The sequence below is a fragment of the Mytilus californianus genome, unplaced genomic scaffold (assembly GCF_021869535.1).
Source record: "Mytilus californianus isolate M0D057914Y unplaced genomic scaffold, xbMytCali1.0.p SCAF_5, whole genome shotgun sequence".
Taxonomy (NCBI): domain Eukaryota; kingdom Metazoa; phylum Mollusca; class Bivalvia; order Mytilida; family Mytilidae; genus Mytilus; species Mytilus californianus.
The window spans coordinates 36,006,693-36,025,020 of NW_026262701.1; the positions used below are offsets into that span (position 1 = coordinate 36,006,693).

Genomic DNA, 18,328 nt, shown 5'->3' on the forward strand with positions numbered 1-18,328 from the left:
AAAAATGACAAATTAACACCATATTATCTATATATAGTTACAAATATGAATTGGTTGGGCGTTACAGTATAGTGTTCATCTTGAACATTTTAAGAAGACAACATTATAAAAGAAACAGTACTGAGATCGCATCCGGAGTTAGTTTGGGTTCTTTTTGTACAGACATTTAGTTTTTCTATGTTATGTTTTGTATACTATTTTTGGTGTCGTTTTTGGTGTATTTGCCATGATTTTGTAGGTCTTGTTTTGATTATGCCTTGGTATCTTCCAATTCTTAATTATTGTATTGAAGAGTTGCCAAATACCGTCATGATTGGGGTTAAACTGTGGCAACTCTTCAAATACATAAGTTATTCCTTAAATCGAATAAAGGCAGATTTCTTATAGACCCACCTAGTTTCACTTTGGCTTTGAAGATTACTGGTATAAATGTATGCGATTCCGACTGTTTCCACTGTCAAATTTTGCTTTAATACACTTGGATTTCACTGGCTTAATATCTCTAGATTATTTGATATTTTGACTAGTTAGTTTAGATGTGAATTAATAAGGTGGCCATACGGTACCGTTTTGGCAAAACCCATTCTTATGTACTTAATGTTAAGTTCTCGCATTGACTTAACAGCTTGATATAAATTATGGCTTGACATATGGAAATCGTTTTATTTCCATGAAAAAATCTATTAATCGGACTGCTAACAACAAGGAACCACACAGTTTACAACACAAACAAAAAAAGTAGATCGCTGACCATAACTGACATTTTAGTTGATACCCGCACCGAACGCGTGGATCTGTCATTTTTACACGTGTTTCAATTCTTAAAAAATAAATTGACAAAAATTTCTACAAAACAGATAAGAAAGAATTATTAAAAATGTCGTCCATTATAATTGTGACGGCTACAGATCTGTCAACTGAGATTCTATTCATACTCATCAAGGTGGAAATACAAATGTTGCATCTAATTGAAAAACAACGGGATAGATGAACTCTGATTAGCTTAACGTTTCAACTTACATCGATTTGAAGAATTAATTCAGGATTACTTGTTGTCCTTGGTTCTCTTCTTTGTCTTTAATGAGAAAATTTCCTGTTTTTAACGTTCCTACGCATGCGGAACGTTTTGTGGTTTATCGAGATGGAAAACGACAAATGGGTTCGTGGTTTGTAACATAGGGGACACATGATCTTGCATAATGGTACGAAATAATAAGTTTTTAAAGAGAAATTGTGATTAAATTACAGAAAGAATCAATTGCGTTGAAAAAAATGTGCGTAACAGTCAGATAATAGTTTTTATTGCAATACTGAATTGACACAATAATAGTTAATTGGGAAAACAGGTACGCATATTTATACTCTCTCCGGCCCTACAAAAGAAATGGTAGCGTTTATGTTTCGCTCATTCGGACCCCAAGCACCATTTTGGAACCAACCATTAAAATAAAAGATTTTAAGCTTGATGAGATTTTTAAAATCTTCTGAAAATATCCTTGAAACCCATCAAGCTACTGGTTCAATATGAATGTCGTACAAGTGAATGCACGAACGGACGGACAGACAAGGCTCTATATTCACCCAGTTTACTGATAAGGGTTAAAAAAAAACAACTGATCACAACAGAAAACAATCAAACTATCTTGATTGTGATTTCTATACATATAGATTCAATAAAATTTTAAACTGGTCGAAATGATAGTAAATTAGAGTGACATTGTTTGGAATTATAATAAAGTAAGCCTCTCATTTGTAGTTTAAGTCTATGACTTATTTTACCGCATATAAAGAAAAGCTGAATGACTAATATTAAATTGTTTTAAATTAACATTGACCATTTGCCAATTTTATTTACTAATACATAATCAGTTTTACAACTTTGACAAAACAGACTGACACTCTATTGAATATGCATAAAAGGAACTACAATTTTAAGCTTGTAATTGTCCAGATTTCGCGATTAGATATTAATCAAACATCCCCTCAAAATGTTGATCTTAAAAAATATTGTGAATGGTGAAAATACCACATTACCCAAAACAATAAATAACAATGATCATAATATTGAGTCATATATATTTAGTGGGAAGCATATGTGTTAACATTCCATTATGTATCTTAAGTAGGTTTAATTACAATTTACTAGTCCGTGAATATCTATATTTATCTGATAAGTGGGTCTAAACGTAATATGAAGTTCCGTGGGATATATTAAGTCTGTTAATCTTTTCAGTATCCTTATATGATGTTTTTCCAGCTTAAATACAATAAGTTGTTTTATGAAGCCATTTTTTTAATTTGGTATATTTTGAATTTGTATATTGATGTATATGTACATGTATGTTAAAACTTCCCCTTAGCTCCCCTATAAGTATTATATAAAATTTTCTCTCACGAAGATCAACTTTTTTCTGTGGTTTATATTTATTATTTGTGTTTTGTGCAGTCTTTGTACTTTTGACCAGATGTCAATACAAAGACAAATCGCTCTTATCACATTGTCAAATTTTCCAGACATGTATGAAGTATCAAATAAACTAAAAAATGTGTATTCCCTTTATGTTGTTTCTGAAGGTGTGTCATATCTTAAAATATGAAATATCTTCCCATAAGTAAAAGATGAAAGACAAAAGGAAATATTATTTTTAGATATAAATAGTCAAAGCCTCTTTTTGCGATCTTGAAACTTTCTTATTATTTCGCTTTCGTCATGTTGATCTTCGACAGAAAATGTTTCGAATGCAAGGACCTCCCCCCATTTATCACTGTGACTGCTTATGATGTATTGTCAAACAGCTACTAAATGTTACCGTAACCAATGAGGTTCTATTCTGAATAGAACCTCATTGCTTTACTATACAGATATGATCTTAACCAGCTCTGTCGTGAAATAGACCAACTTGTCCAGTAAATGATTCGGAGACTGCGAAACCAGGCAATCATGTTTTCTTTCTACGTCCTCTTTCATTTGTATTAACTAGGTTATATATACAGTGTGGTCCTTGATCTTATTTTCTCAACAAATTTTGACTTCTATTTTATAATATAGCTATCATACGGTAAATAGGCCGTTGCGACCTCATGTTCAGTATGTAACTGTGTGTATGTCCTCTTTATTAGCATTTTTCCTGTATTATACCGACAGTTACAGCATCGCAAATATAATAGTTCTATGAATATAAGGGCATCACATCGTGTAAGTATAGAACATTAATTAAAAACCAAACAGTCAAATGTGTTACTGATGGAATCTGAGACTCAAGGCTCTGCTTGAGAATGCTATTACACCATTACAGTGTAATTCTTTTATCAGTTGAAACAAACAAGGCAATAGAAACTTTTGTGAATTTATAACTGTTTGGATGTAAAACAGTTTTATATTTAAAAGAACATGCATGGTATTTTGTCAGTCAGTGATCTGGTTGTTCTCGTTCCGTCCATGCAATTGACAACATTGTTAGAGCAAACTTTATAAGATATCTTTGAAATAAATAAAAAAATCTATTTGGCATTTGGATATGCTCATTCATAATGTGAGCTAATGACAAAAATGTTTTAAAATATTGCCGTTTTGAAAACCATAGGATTAATAATAGAGACTTGTGTCAGGTTATTTACATTTAAAAAATCATAAAGTATTAAAATCAGTGTTATCAAAAGAGCAATTTACCTGTTCGTTTGATGGTTATAAATTGAAAACCGATATCTCATTGGCTATTATAGATAATGTGACTCCGCCTCTTTTAAAATGTGTAAATTTCACCTGTGTTGAAGAATCACTATCAATTAAGTTGTATAAAGTGTTAAAAGAGAAAGCAAACAATCTACCACTGTGCTACTGATATATAGGAATATAAAAAATATTTAAGGTAAGTTTATTTTTCTTATTTTCATAAAAACGAAAAAATTATCATGGATTTGAAGGAAGTATTAATGAAGATTATAATTAACTTTGTATGTCTTTTTATACAATATATATATATATTATATTAAAGGTATTGAGTTTCAAAATTTATGTTAGAAAATATTATAATAAAGTCTATGGTTGTCTTATGTTGTACGTATTTTAATGTTTTGTTGCTATTTGAAGCATTTTGTGTTGATGGCAGATCTTTTCTAGTTAATTTACAACTTTGTGTACTCAATTAATAAGAGCTTCGCATATTATAAAGACACTCGTGTTTGTAAAAGACTTTGTGTAGTCCTCTAGGTGTCTTCAGTTGGTTTTATTTGCTGTTTGGTCGCTGTGTATACGTAATTGACGTCTTTATTTATTTACATATCTCGTAATCATCATCATTGTCGTCGTCAAAGAAACCGAGTAGCTCATATTTTTAGAAAGAAGAAAGTAATCTGACCCTACGAATACCGTTTCTTTTATGGTACATGTAGTTTTGGTTTTCACAAAGGCCTTATATTTCCCAGACTGTAACAATACCATATATTTCACAATATTGATAATATAAAGTGTTTATATACGTGTTGCAATCAAGATAGAGGGCTGATCTTCAAAATTTTGAAAAATGATCAGGACTAAAAATATATATCAATCCGGTCGATATTTCTTTATCGCGGGAATTTTGTGTCTTTTTAAATTGCTGTCTCATTGATGTTATCCACTGATTTACCTTTATTAATAGATGTAGGAAAATTTTGATATTTGCTCGTTTTTTTTTGTTAACTTGGTCCGACATCAATCGGCTGATGCCACTTCCCTCTCCTGAATAACCCCGTATGTCGTATATTTCATTTTATGACCAACCCCAATGTTTTTTTTACACGAAACTGAAAACTGCATGTATAGATATTAGCAGAGACGTTTTGCTTTATGTGGTTCTGATATTAGTAATCTATCCAAGATTGTAAACCGAGACCAATACTCGGGTGACCTTCATGTCCTAGGTTTAAGTTTGGAGGCTAGCTGCTACACGTATCACCGAAACGGCAATCATATCAAATCTCCCTAATTTTTCTTTAAAAAAAAGGAGGTCAATCTGGGCATGCATTTGAACTACGACATATGACGATTTCAATGCGCGTGACATATGTTTCATAAGTAATCCCGCATCACTGAACATTTTACGAACGATGCGTTTTGATTTCTTTGTCTTTTGATCATACATGAATTTCACACAGATTTTATTATAAGAAAAGGAACTTGTTTGACTCAGTATAATATGTAAACTCAGCCTATAACATGTAGGGGATATATGTAGCTTTCACTTAAAAAATCACTACCGTATGTAGTGCACTAATGTTTAAAGTTTGTTGAAAAATCGATTGCAAAAAAAAAAACAACAAAATAGTGTGTTCCACAAGTCATAACAAACATATATGGCCACTTACTGTCTAACCAGCGACATCACTTGATCTTTCAAATTTAATTTTCCATCAGAAGCAGGGAAGATGGACATGTTTAAAAAACACTGACCAAAACCACTTAGGATATTTAACAGATGGATAAAAATGTTTGTCGGTATCCCGGGTGAGAACGTTATCTTTACGACATATAAATAGCTGTGTAATTGACAGTTTAAAACTCCCAAGTATCCTCATTGATACACGATATCTCTGCTACTGCTTGCCGTCAAAGGAATTTCCCAATACACCTTCTCCGCCTTCAAGTGTGAAGAACACTTAAATCACAAGGAGGGTTTCTTGTTCCTTTCATATGGAATAATCTTGTGACTTCTATTCTGATTTATGGGTCATAGATGAAATAAAGAAGTTGATCTTTGTCTTTATCAAGGGTCTGCACGTAGAACACAAGACAAAAAGCGTGTGAGAAGTAGAAATTAAGATGTCACAATAATTGTCTTCGGATTCTTCAGATCTCTTTTATTATATAGTCTTTTGTTTTTAGGTTACCTACGTTGTTTTAGAAATATCGTTCTGGGTGACAATGGGGACATTAAATTTTCTTTAGATCTACATGAAAAACACACATTAACAAATATGTGAAATATAAAAAAAAGTGATGATATTCATGATTGATACATGAACCACAACAAACAATAACCAACACATATTTTTTTTCCGGCAAGAAAGTAAACCGAACAATGAAAGTAACTTGACATACTACAGGCAATAATATGGTGGGATTGAATTATTTGTGACTTATGAGTTTGGTATATTCCGCCTCTTTTGTGTAGTAGAAAAAAACTGTCCTAACTGTTAAAAAACAACTTTGAAGTGATATGGAAAGTTACTTAGTTAAATCCCATCATATAATAAATGTGCATGTATCTGTATCAAGGAAGAATGTCTATCTCATGTGTGGATCATAATTATTTGCATATTCTGTGCGTAAAGTTTTTTCTCTTGGATTTGTCCTGTTATATGCATGTGAAATTTGTAACTTGACGTTTCACAAACAACAAGGCAATCCATTTTTCTTGGGCAAGTTGGTTAGTAACTATTGCAGGTTATGGCGTGGTAAATGTACATGAAATATTATATTGTGATTTCTGACAGAAAATTGTAGTAAATCATAGTTTCATTTGCTTACAAATTTATCTTTATTTCTATAGGTTTTATGTATTGTTTTATGTCTGATAAGCATATGTCCACAATGCTTGTCATATTGCTCCACTGTTTGTAGCCTATTCTCTGATCTGTTTTGTTCTAACATTAGAGTTTAAGGAGCTAAAGCCTGTTCAGAGCGTAGCAGATCGCAAATCATTGACTATGGAAATGATATAGAGGCTTCACTCAACTGATGGCTATCGTTGTAGTGATTTTTTTGTGACGAGCAGTGATCAATACTCCCACTTACATTTAAAATAAAATAAAAAACAATATTTAAATAATGTTACCAAGTTAATAAATAGTTTTGTTTCTGTGCTACCCGGGGAAGTGAGGCAGACTTGAGGACAAAATAAATAAAACGATTGTAAACACTGATAGGAAAGCAGTAACAACCAACACCAAAACTATTTCCTGTACCCGAGGCGCCATCTGGGGTAAATAATGATGTTATCCACTTCCGATAATGTGATGACTATAGATATCCCTTAAAAAAGTGTAACATTACGTGCTTTCTTGTTAAATATGCCATTCAATGAAGATATAAATATTATATGTTTTTGTAAGTTGTCAAACCGTATCAATTATAATTGACTGAAGTCGCGACTTCACAAATCAATTAAGTGATTTTCTTTTCCGGTTGTCATTGTTCGATGTTTTTTGTAATGTTTATTAGTTTGGCCTTCTGAAACCCCTTATTATGGTGAAGTACTGTAATAGATTAGTTATTTTTCATATTTTGTTCAACTTCGATAAATTATCTGTTCCATCTCTCTGAGGACTGTGTTCATTTCTTTATTTTTATACCTATGGGGGCCATCTTCTTATGATCAAAGTAAACTTATACGAGACATATTTTGACCTTCCGACATTAGCCAAATAAACACCTATCATTAAAATGCATATATAGAATATCATCAATAATCTGTATAAAAGATATTAAATATGTTTTAAAGATTGGTCTCAATTGCACGTTTTATAAGCCCCTAGCTTTTATTAAAGTAGACGGAAATTGTCTCTTTGAAAGACATATAAAAACTAATAAAAATAAAAACTTTTTTGAATATGGAAAAGTTTTATAAGTTTTCATAATTGAAATAAGAGATTAAGTTGTATTTTATGATTATTTGCTGTTCAAGACGTTGTTTTATGTTTCCAGACAACGTAGCGTTACTGCATTCAGTCACTGGTTTTAAAATAAAATTGGAGAAAATCATCAACATAGAAAGCTTTTAATGAGAGTTTTAAATTTATTTGTTGTATGTTAAGTATAATTCTCAGAGATTTATGTAATTTTAAAGTTGAAGGGGACAATTACCCCCTTAAAGGCATATTCACAACTTCAGGGAGTAGAAATCAACATTAAATAAGAAAAAGACATTATAATAAGAAGGAGTTAAAAAAACCTCAAGTTCACTAATGCCTTCTGATGCCTGTAGAAGTACAAGACAACATTATCAAGAGAGAGAGAAAAGACCATTGAATTCTGAGATACCAGTTTATTCTCCTTTGTAGAACAACTCATAGTCTCTGAATTACTTTATTTGTCCTCATATATTGTGAACTATATTTTTCTTGGCGATTTTTTTTGTTTGATAAAGATCTTCACGAGTTTGTAACGGAGTTTCCTCTCTGTGCCCCTGGTAGAGCTAACGATACTTTTATCTGCCAATGCCCATGTACATTGTGGCATTAGTTTAACTTTGTAATATCTGGTCTACATGTACATTGTGGCATTAGTCTGACTTTGTAATATCTGGTCTACATGTACATTGTGGTATTAGTATGACTTTGTAATATCTGGTCTACATGTACATTGTGGCTTTAGTCTGACTTTGTAATATCTTGTCTACATGTACATTGTGGCATCAGTCTGACTTTGTAATATCTTGTCTACATGTACATTGTGGCATGAGTATGACTTTGTAATATCTGGTCTACATGTACATTGTGGCATTAGTCTGACTTTGTAATATCTGGTCTACATGTACATTGTGGCATTAGTCTGACTTTGTTATATCTGGTCTACATGTACATTGTGGCATTAGTCTGACTTTGTAATATCTTGTCTACATGTACATTGTGGCATTAGTCTAACTTTGTAATATCTGGTCTACATGTACATTGTGGTATTAGTATGACTTTGTAATATCTGGTCTACATGTACATCATCAGTGTGGCTTTAGTCTGACTTTGTAATATCTTGTCTACATGTACATTGCGGCATCAGTCTGACTTTGTAATATCTTGTCTACATGTACATTGTGGCATGAGTCTGACTTTGTAATATCTGGTCTACATGTACATTGTGGCATAAGTCTGACTTTGTAATATCTGGTCTACATGTACATTGTGGCATGAGTCTGACTTTGTAATATCTGATCTACATGTACATTGTGGCATTAGTCTGACTTTGTAATATCTGGTCTATATGTACATTGTGGCATTAGTCTGACTTTGTAATATCTGGTCTACATGTACATTGTGGCATTAGTATGACTTTGTAATATCTGGTCTACATGTACATTGTGGCATTAGTCTGACTTTGTAATATCTGGTCTACATGTACATTGTGGCATTAGTCTGACTTTGTTATAGCTGGTCTACATGTACATTGTGGCATTAGTCTGACTTTGTAATATCTTGTCTACATGTACATTGTGGCATTAGTCTGAATTTGTAATATCTTGTCTACATGTACATTGTGGCATTAGTCTGCATTTGTAATATCTGGTCTACATGTACATTGTGGCATTAGTCTGACTTTATAATATCTTGTCTACATGTACATTGTGGCATTAGTCTGACTTTGTAATATCTGGTATACATGTACATTGTGGCAAGTGATATTTTATTTCAACGGAGAAATTGTTTTTTTTGCACACCCGACATATTTGTACAAGTTATAATAGTTTATCAGATATACATGTAACAACATTACATGACAGTAAAATACAGCTGGTAGCTAGAACATAGATATATGATTTATGTAGGTCAGAAATACTGTTGTTGCATGTTTTTATCATTGCAACATTTCACCTTTTCCTGTTTCCGAGATTTTCAGGAAAAACAGACTTTTTAGATTAAGATCGCTATCAAACATCACCATAAAATCATTTTCTGACACTTGACATTTCAGGATTGCATTTTTTATAGCAGCCATATAATTTTAAAATTTAAACTAAAATTAAATGCGATAACAATCAAGTGCACTTTAATCACGTGACTTTAATGTATTTGTCTGATGGGAAATGTATATAATACATGAATTATGTGTAAAGTAAAGAAAGGCTACGCCTATTTATATAACAAGAGACCTATATGTAATAGTGCTGCACTCAGCAAAACAGAATTGTGTCCTGTTACTTTTAATAGAAAGAAAGGATGATGTGTATTTGTCTTCAAACACCTGCACGAAATTGGAAAAAAAAACAGAAACAAAAACAAAAAACACAAAGACACATTGGCCGCTTGTATTGCTGTTCTTTATCTTAAATTCAGAGTGAGGCTTACTATTCCAAAAAGAATCTCATATTTCACTGCAAGTTTCTAGTACCGGTTTGTGTAAAATGTTTTGCTACATGTCAATAACTTGGCATTGCAGCACACATGTGCAGGGTATTTTCAGCACAATACAGACAATAACGATGACAGATAATTAATTTAGAATAAATACTGTCAAAGTTTGCCAGACAATCTCGAAATTTAGAAACAAGGATTTGTATAGTGAGCACTATACAAATCCTTGTCAGAAACCATACAAACATTTACATGTATTACTAAGTGTCACTCTTCACTGTTAGCAGATGTAAGTTAATAATACGGAAAGGTGTTTGGACATTCATAAGCCTAGAGAGATACGTACTAGTAAGGTGAAGAAGCGTCACCTAGAATCATGGATAAATTAACGATTTAAATGGCTTTATTTACTTTGCTTGAACATTTCGCCAGGATTATTTATCAGTTCATAACACAACTTTGGATTTAAGAGCTGTCATACATGTATTTACTGAGCCCGAAAATTAACTTTCACACCTTCATGTCACCCGTGTAATAAATTTTGACAGTAGTTTAATTGATTTCAGAATACTGGAAAAATAAATCCTATAAACATGTTTTATTACCTTTTTAAATCTTGTGAGAAAATCAGTGGGAGTTGAAAAACTAAAATTCTGAGACACTAACTATGATTTTATGCAGCTAGCCTTGTGATGGTCACTGAAAATTACATTTCAAGAACCTGCTCTGGCAAGAATATATATAGAAAAAGAAAGGATATGGGGTATCCATCCATGACATAAAATCAATATATGCATAGCAAAAAAAAACAAAAAAAACGCAAAGGAACAGCGCTTTCATTGTTCGTCTTAAAGTCAATGTGAGGCCTTGATCACGGTGCAAAAAAACCCTCTGCAAGTTTAAGACGGTCCCTATATATAGCACCGGCTTGAGAGGAGTTCTTTGAAACTGACGATCACGCTACAACTGAATTAAAGAACAAAGTCATGGAGTATTATTAATCAAATAAATCTGGCAAAGAAATCAAATAGGTTTTTTTTTACACCCAGTGTATAGTGACTTTAGCAAGTCTTAAGATACTTGTATGTATTAAACGTTTTCTGGTATATATATCAGTACTCGCTCAAAATATCATCATGTCTAAGATATTCGAACCTACGTTCAAATGCTTACTTTAAATTTGAGACTAACACAATTTTAGAAAAAAAATACTAGGGAAAATCTTAAGTCAGTTTAAATCGAAATTGTTGACTTTTTCAGGACGTTTAAAGTTTATAGGTAAGTCTAGGAGTGTCAGAAATGCATTCTCTAAATTATTCATTTCTAATATATATTTAAAAAAAGTCATTATTTATATATATAGACAGTAAAGGCTAAATGCTTTCTCATTCTAATCGCGCAAATTTCCATTATGATTACCGATTGACTGAATTTTCTGTTTGACTATTTATCCCAAATGTATCATCAGTTTTATGTTATTAATGAAATAGTTAAAATAACCGCGGCTGCTTAAATTCACGTCATTTGGTGGATAGTTATCTCACTACAATCATACCACATCTCCCTATTGTATACTGCTCATACAGGACATAAAACTATTGATGTTAGTAATCCTCCTTCCAGCTTCACGAGTCAACGGGAAGCATATTGAACTCCTTTTTAATATATAGATACATTTACATGCAATCTATTTGCGCCTTTGGTTAGAACCAAATTGAATTGTAACAAAATTTCAGGACTGTGATTACTTTCTTTTTTGCAGAATTTAAGTCGTAAATTTTGACACTAAATTGTAAAATTTAAATTTTCTGTTTCATTTCATGATCTTTTGAAAGATAAGTTAACTCCTTCCTCAAAAGTCACTGTATTAATAAGTTTTTGTAACACCGTGCATGTCATCTAAGCGACTGACACAATTAATGATAAAAGGGCACTTAATTAAACAAAAGCTAATCCGCTTAGGATCAAAGTGTTGAAAACGTTTTAGAGTTAATTAGTCTTTTACTAGTTATTTTCACTTTTTAAATTTGAGTGACTCATTTAAACCGTCAGGTAAATGCTAGCAAAGTTAATTAGAGAGATCACAAAATCAAAATATTAAGAAGTTAATATTGCTTTTCTTGGATTATATAAATAAATGGTTTTAAAAAAGTGTTACCAAACTAATTGAAATCGTGAGAAAATTAAGTCAGAAAGGCGACAGTACCCAGTGGGATACAATTGACAAAATATTTATTAAGTTTGCTGAGTTATATCTATATTAGAATATCAAGGCAAAATGAATAAAGTAAGTATGCATGTCATGTAACTGTGATAAGTTGCACACGTTTTGAAATATAAACTGAATGATCTTTTAAAAAAGTTAATATTAGCTTTACACTGGCATATATTCTATGTCGCTAATGCGTAACCATTAATTAAAATGCGTAAAACTGCTACGAATGATTTTAATAGATAGTTTACCATTAAAATGTTTGCTGCCACCAGTGCAATTTATTGATGTTTTATCAGTTGCATAGTTTACTTACAATCTCATACTTGACCTAATGTGCTTTACGATAAACACAAAGGGTTTTTGATAAACAAACATCGTTTGGAAAATAAAATAATAATACCGAAAGGATCAGTCTCTTAGAAACATACGCTTAAAGCATATACTAACCTTTGTTTAAAATCCTAAAAATATTTTTACTTTTTTTATTTGTAGATGTTTCGGTGGCTAAAAAACGGAAAGAACAAAGAGAAGACCTCCAAAGAAAAATCTGTTAGTGATAATTATGGTTTTCACAACCAGTCAAATTCAAATTACGGATTCCAAGAAAGTAAATGTCAAGAAAATCTGGATTCTTCAGTTCATATTTATGATGAGATAAGTGAAGTTTCAGAAATTTCATTTTCAAGGCAATTCACTCTTTTACCAGAGAAAACTAACATGGGAAATAATGTTGAAGGACCATATTTAGTCGTACCAATATTACCAAGTAGGAGAACATCTTCAAAAAGGGATGAAGTTCAGGAAGACGAAACAGATTTAAATAAAAAATCGTTTATGAAAAACGAAAGGAAACAGAGAGTATACAATGCACCTTGGGATAAGCCTAAAACTGAGCAAGGTGAAAAACATAAAAATTCATTTATTCATCCAGCATTTCGTGACTCAGATTCTGGCTACACGTGCAACAGTGTAAGCACCAGAACGGACTCCGATCGTGTTAATAATGACAGTGATACAGGATGCGAATATGACATGAGCATTTCAACGGAAAGTGACGTTAGCAGCGAGTATAAGGATCTTATAAGTAAAATACAAAACAATTTAACATTAAAACATCAAATCTTAGAAATGATAAAGGAGTCTGAAAATGGGGATAGCGGGGAAATTAAACCGTCTGTAAAGATCACGTCATCATCTTCGCTCGATTCTTGCGAGTTCATTCGGTCACGTGATACTTTTGACAGAGACGATACTGAGTCAGAATACAGTAGTGGATTTGAGGAATATGAGTTGGACGAACATTTGTCATGTGAAATTCCCTCAGCAAAGACCGTAAACAGAAAAAGTAAATTTCATAGGAATACCTCTGCAGCAAGTTCTGAAAGTGGAAAATCTACCGTAGATCCAAGTGTTTCTAATACCGAGACGTCGTACAAATTACAAACCAACAGCCTCAAAGAACAATATGTTATCCCCAAAAGGACCTGCAACCTTCAAAGTAAAAGTTCGACCTCAATAGACATTTCTAAAGATAAGAATGTCGACCTTTATGGCATATGTTCAAGATCCAAACGGAATTCGATGCATTCAGCCTCACCAGTATTTCCTAGTCCAACAAATACCTACCAAAAAACTAGCAACACTAGATATTCCAGTTCAAATAGAATGCTCGGGGATCTTATAAACATGAACCATAACATGCAAACAATGAAATTTTAAAAGACTTTGTAAATTCTTCACGATCATCGTCGAGGAAGTCTACACAAATAAGCATGACAACTAAGGCATTGGTTCCAACCAACTTGAATGTCAAGGCAACACAAATGATGATTGACATCAATGAACGATTTAGTAAGTAATTGAAATTAAAATTTATAGTTTATACATTAGTATGAGAATCATTAACTCAATATAATTATCAACAAGATTTTCCGATATCCAGGATCGGCAAAAGTAAATAATTCATAATTAATGACGGAATAAATGATAAATCTTTAAAACTAAAAATTTCAAGAGATTAGAAAAAATTTCTGTGCAGCAAATGCTTTGCAAAATGTTCAATTATTAACAATATTATGAGCGCATTTTATGATAAGATTTGACCTCTTTTGGCTTTCTGTAGAATATACATTTTCGTATGCATGTTTTATAAATGTTATGTTTGCCTTGAAGAAAACACAATAAATTTATTATGACACTTTTATAGCACTTACATTTTATTTTCTGTATTGTTGGAAGTCAATAGTGTCGGAACAATTTATCTGCTCGCACCTCTATTCATAATGATATTTATTGCACGGGTCAAATCTGATAGAATAAATATATAATTAGAAGAAAAGATCTTATATTTGGACTGAAGTTCTGTGTAAAGCCCAGGAAAATCAAGTCTCGTTGACACAAGACAAAATAAATACATTGTATGTACATGCGTTTTAATTAGTAGACCAAAATTGCAGGTTGAACCTAAAATTAAAGTGATCTATTGCTTTTATGAAATCTTATGATTTAATTGAACTAATTATTTTCCTATTTCTCTTTCAGACAAGACGATAAAGAGCGCCACCAAGAAAAAACATGTAAAGTACACAAACAATGTTAGTGCTATGTCATTTACATAAATAACAAAATTTAACTACTTAGTTTTTTGTTCTTTCAATTGAAACACTTCAAAGACAAAGATCATTTGTGGTGGTCTTTAGGCTCTTTGTTAACCCAGTTAAAAGGAAAATTGGGAGGAGCAGAGCAAACGGAGAGGTTAAGTCCCGATGATCCGAAAGGCGATTAAGATGTTACCTTTTTCTCTCAAGATTTAACTTTTTAAGACCTTGTAATCAATGCCTTTTAACTTTATAAATCTGAACGCATCTTTGATTTTTTGTTTAGCATCTATTTTTTATGACAGATCACATAATCACATATTCAGACATTCTGTCTGGTTCACTTAAAAGTACACAAACCTTTAAGCAAAACATGCCACAGTCTTCTATCCAGCCATTCTTAGTAGAGGACATGATAGCTAGAGAAATTCAAAAAACCATAAATCGAAGAACCATAACATGCAAAATACATTATAACCAATAGAGAAAAAAAATAACAAACAGCAGTCCTCAAATAAGCATATTTGTCTCATTGGCAATCATACCACATCTTCTTTATATATATATAGAAAAATAAAGACCGAACAACACCAGCTACATCTTTTTATATATATATAGAAAAATAAAGACCGACCAACACCAGCTACACCATTAACATGGGGGTAATTCAGGTGCTACGGAAGTTCCTGCCCTTCTGGTGACTGGTGACACCAGCCGTATTATTCCTGTAAAAATCTTATTTATTGCTATCTATAGTGATAAGCCATTATATAACAAAGAATACGCGAATAATATGAGAGAATCCACTTATGCTCCTACAGCCTGTCGATACTTATTTCACAAGGTCATGCTTCTCTCAAACTACTTATAACGTCTTTACACTATACCATATGTCGCGTTGTTACACTATGTCCCCAGGTTAGGAAGACTCACTGAAGAGGGCGCGACGCTCACAAACCTGTTGTTCCTCGCCTTATTGTTTATGTGCCTGTCCCAATCCATTAGTTATGGTTGGTTGCTGTCTGTCAGAATTGTTTTCGCTTATTGTTGCAGTGTAAATCAGGCCGTTGGATTTCTCTTATGACTTGTCTCACATTTTGAAATACGGGGAATTTTATACACTGAAGTAATACATATAACAGACAATAATACATATCACAAACAAATACCGGACGGTATAACAAAAACAATGCAGCAAACTGAATCAAACTCAACCATCGATATCTCTTTTTGCACTAGTCGTGTTTATGATACATACACAATCTGTTTGTAAGTCATATGCATATGTCAATGACAGAATTGTTACTATATGATCGTTGTATAAATTCACAGTCCTCCATTGAACAGATATTCAGAAAGAGTCTACCATGATGTTGATAAAACTTTCAAAGGAATGACTTCCAACTACACGTATGTCATTCTAAAACTTTGTTTCGATAGTTTCTTAGTAAGCAGGAAACATCTGTAAAGGAAATTATGCATATATATTTCATATTCACGTACAGCCGAAAATGTATTTATATAGGTTAGACCGTTGGTTTTCCTGTTTGAATTGTTTTACACTTGTCATTTTGGGGCCCTTTATAATAAAGCTTGCTGTTCGGTGTGAGCCAAGGCTCCGTGTTGAAGGCCGTACTTTGGCCTATAATTGTTTACTTTTACACATTATGACTTGGATGGAAAGTTGTCTCATTGGCACTCATACCACATCTAATTTCTATTAGTTCAAGGTACCTTATAACAAAAATTAATGTACTAACGCATGTCAAACGCTTCCAACAATTTGAATCTACGTTAATGAGAGGAATACATACGCCAATACAAATTCGTTGAAGATATCAGGATACTAGGCTGGTGATACCATTTGGGACGTCTACCAGCAGTGGAATCGATTAGGACAGCAACACAACAACAATAAAATAAAATGACATCACAGGTCAATAATTAATGTCTACAATATAACAATAAGTAGATGTGGCTAGGATTGCCAATGAGACAACTATCCACCAGAGTTCAAATGATGTGGATGTAAGGATTGGTTTTTGGCGGATTACCGGTATTTTAAAATTCTGGTCGCTAAGTAATGAAATAATGAATCATTAAAATGTGTTTGACTATAGAAATTACTATAAAAATAAGAAGATGTGGTATGATTGACAATGAGAAACTATCCAACGGAGACCAAATGACATAACAGTCTACAACTATAGGTCACTGTACGGCCTTCGACAATGAGCAAAACCCATACCGTATAGTTAGCTATAAAAGGCCCTGAAATGATAGATGTCATAAATGAAAAAAACAAGTCAAAGATAAAACTAACGGCCTGATTTATGTACAAAACAACAAACGAAAATCAAATATGATATACAGCAACAAACGACACTGAATTTCAGGCTCCTGACTTGGGACAGGCACGTCTCGACTGTGGCTGGGTTAAACATTTATGATACATGGTTGTAAAAAGTGAAAGCAAATAAACTAAAAAAAAGGATGTACGATGTGCGAAAGATATATATATATATATAAAACATTTGCGGTTTAAAGTTTACTGCACTAGATGAACATTTCGTCAGTTAAACTCTCTTCAGTGATGCTCGAGCTAGGTGAAAATATTCGAAAATGCAAAACACTTATGCAAACGTTGAAGAGCTGTTAAAACAAAACTAGAGGCTCTAAAGAGCCTGTGTCGCTTACTTTGGTCTATGTTCATCTTCAACAAAGGACACTATCCAACCCATTGTAGACTATAATAGAATTCATGACAAAAATCTCTTTTTTGTTTTTGTTGATCTTGTATTGCTGATTTTTCTGTTTACAGTTTCTATCTATCGCCTTTAGTTTTTGGCCAAAACACAAAAAAGGGTAAACAGATTTAACTTATTTGTCTTGCTGATCATTTTTGTTATCGATGTCTTATAGTTTTTGTGATAATAGACAAAAACGTAAAATATTGGTAAAAATCGTCATCAAAGTTCAAGAACTTCAATAAGGAGTTGACTGAAGATTTCGACTATGTTGAAGTTTCTTTAAATCTTGTCTTGCTGTTCATTTTTGTTATTTAAAGTGGCTAAATATCTATAATAGTCTATAAGCTAACAGACAGAACACTAAAATTGGGTAAAATTGTCATTCAAGAGCAATAACTTTTATTAAGGATTAACTGACCATTTGGTAAGCAAACTTATTTGTAGATCTTATATTGGTGACCATTTTTGCTTATTAAAGTTTCTATCGATCTGTGATAGTATTTCAGATATTAGGCAAAACACAAAAAATGGCAAAAATCATTAAAGGGCAATAACTCCAACAAGGGGTCATCAGAAAATTTCAACAATGACACTTCCTTGTAGATCTTGTTTAGTTGATCATTTTGTTTGTTTAAGTTTCTATCTAGCTAATATGATTTTTCAGATATCAGACAAACACGCAATTTTTTTTTATAAAAAATTTCATTAAAGGGCAATAACTC

At 32.4% G+C, this 18,328-nt stretch overlaps 1 protein-coding gene across 1 annotated transcript; it reads left to right on the forward strand.

The window, feature by feature from the left end:
• The first annotated feature begins 3,757 nt into the window (after positions 1-3,757).
• Positions 3,758-14,891, forward strand: LOC127701630 (uncharacterized). The gene is made up of 3 exons (XM_052205610.1): positions 3,758-3,869; positions 12,752-14,110; positions 14,801-14,891. Exon 2 carries the CDS (start codon positions 12,752-12,754, stop codon positions 13,976-13,978), a length of 1,227 nt encoding a protein of 408 aa, XP_052061570.1. The 5' UTR covers positions 3,758-3,869; the 3' UTR covers positions 13,979-14,110; positions 14,801-14,891.
• Positions 14,892-18,328: the final 3,437 nt, after the last annotated feature.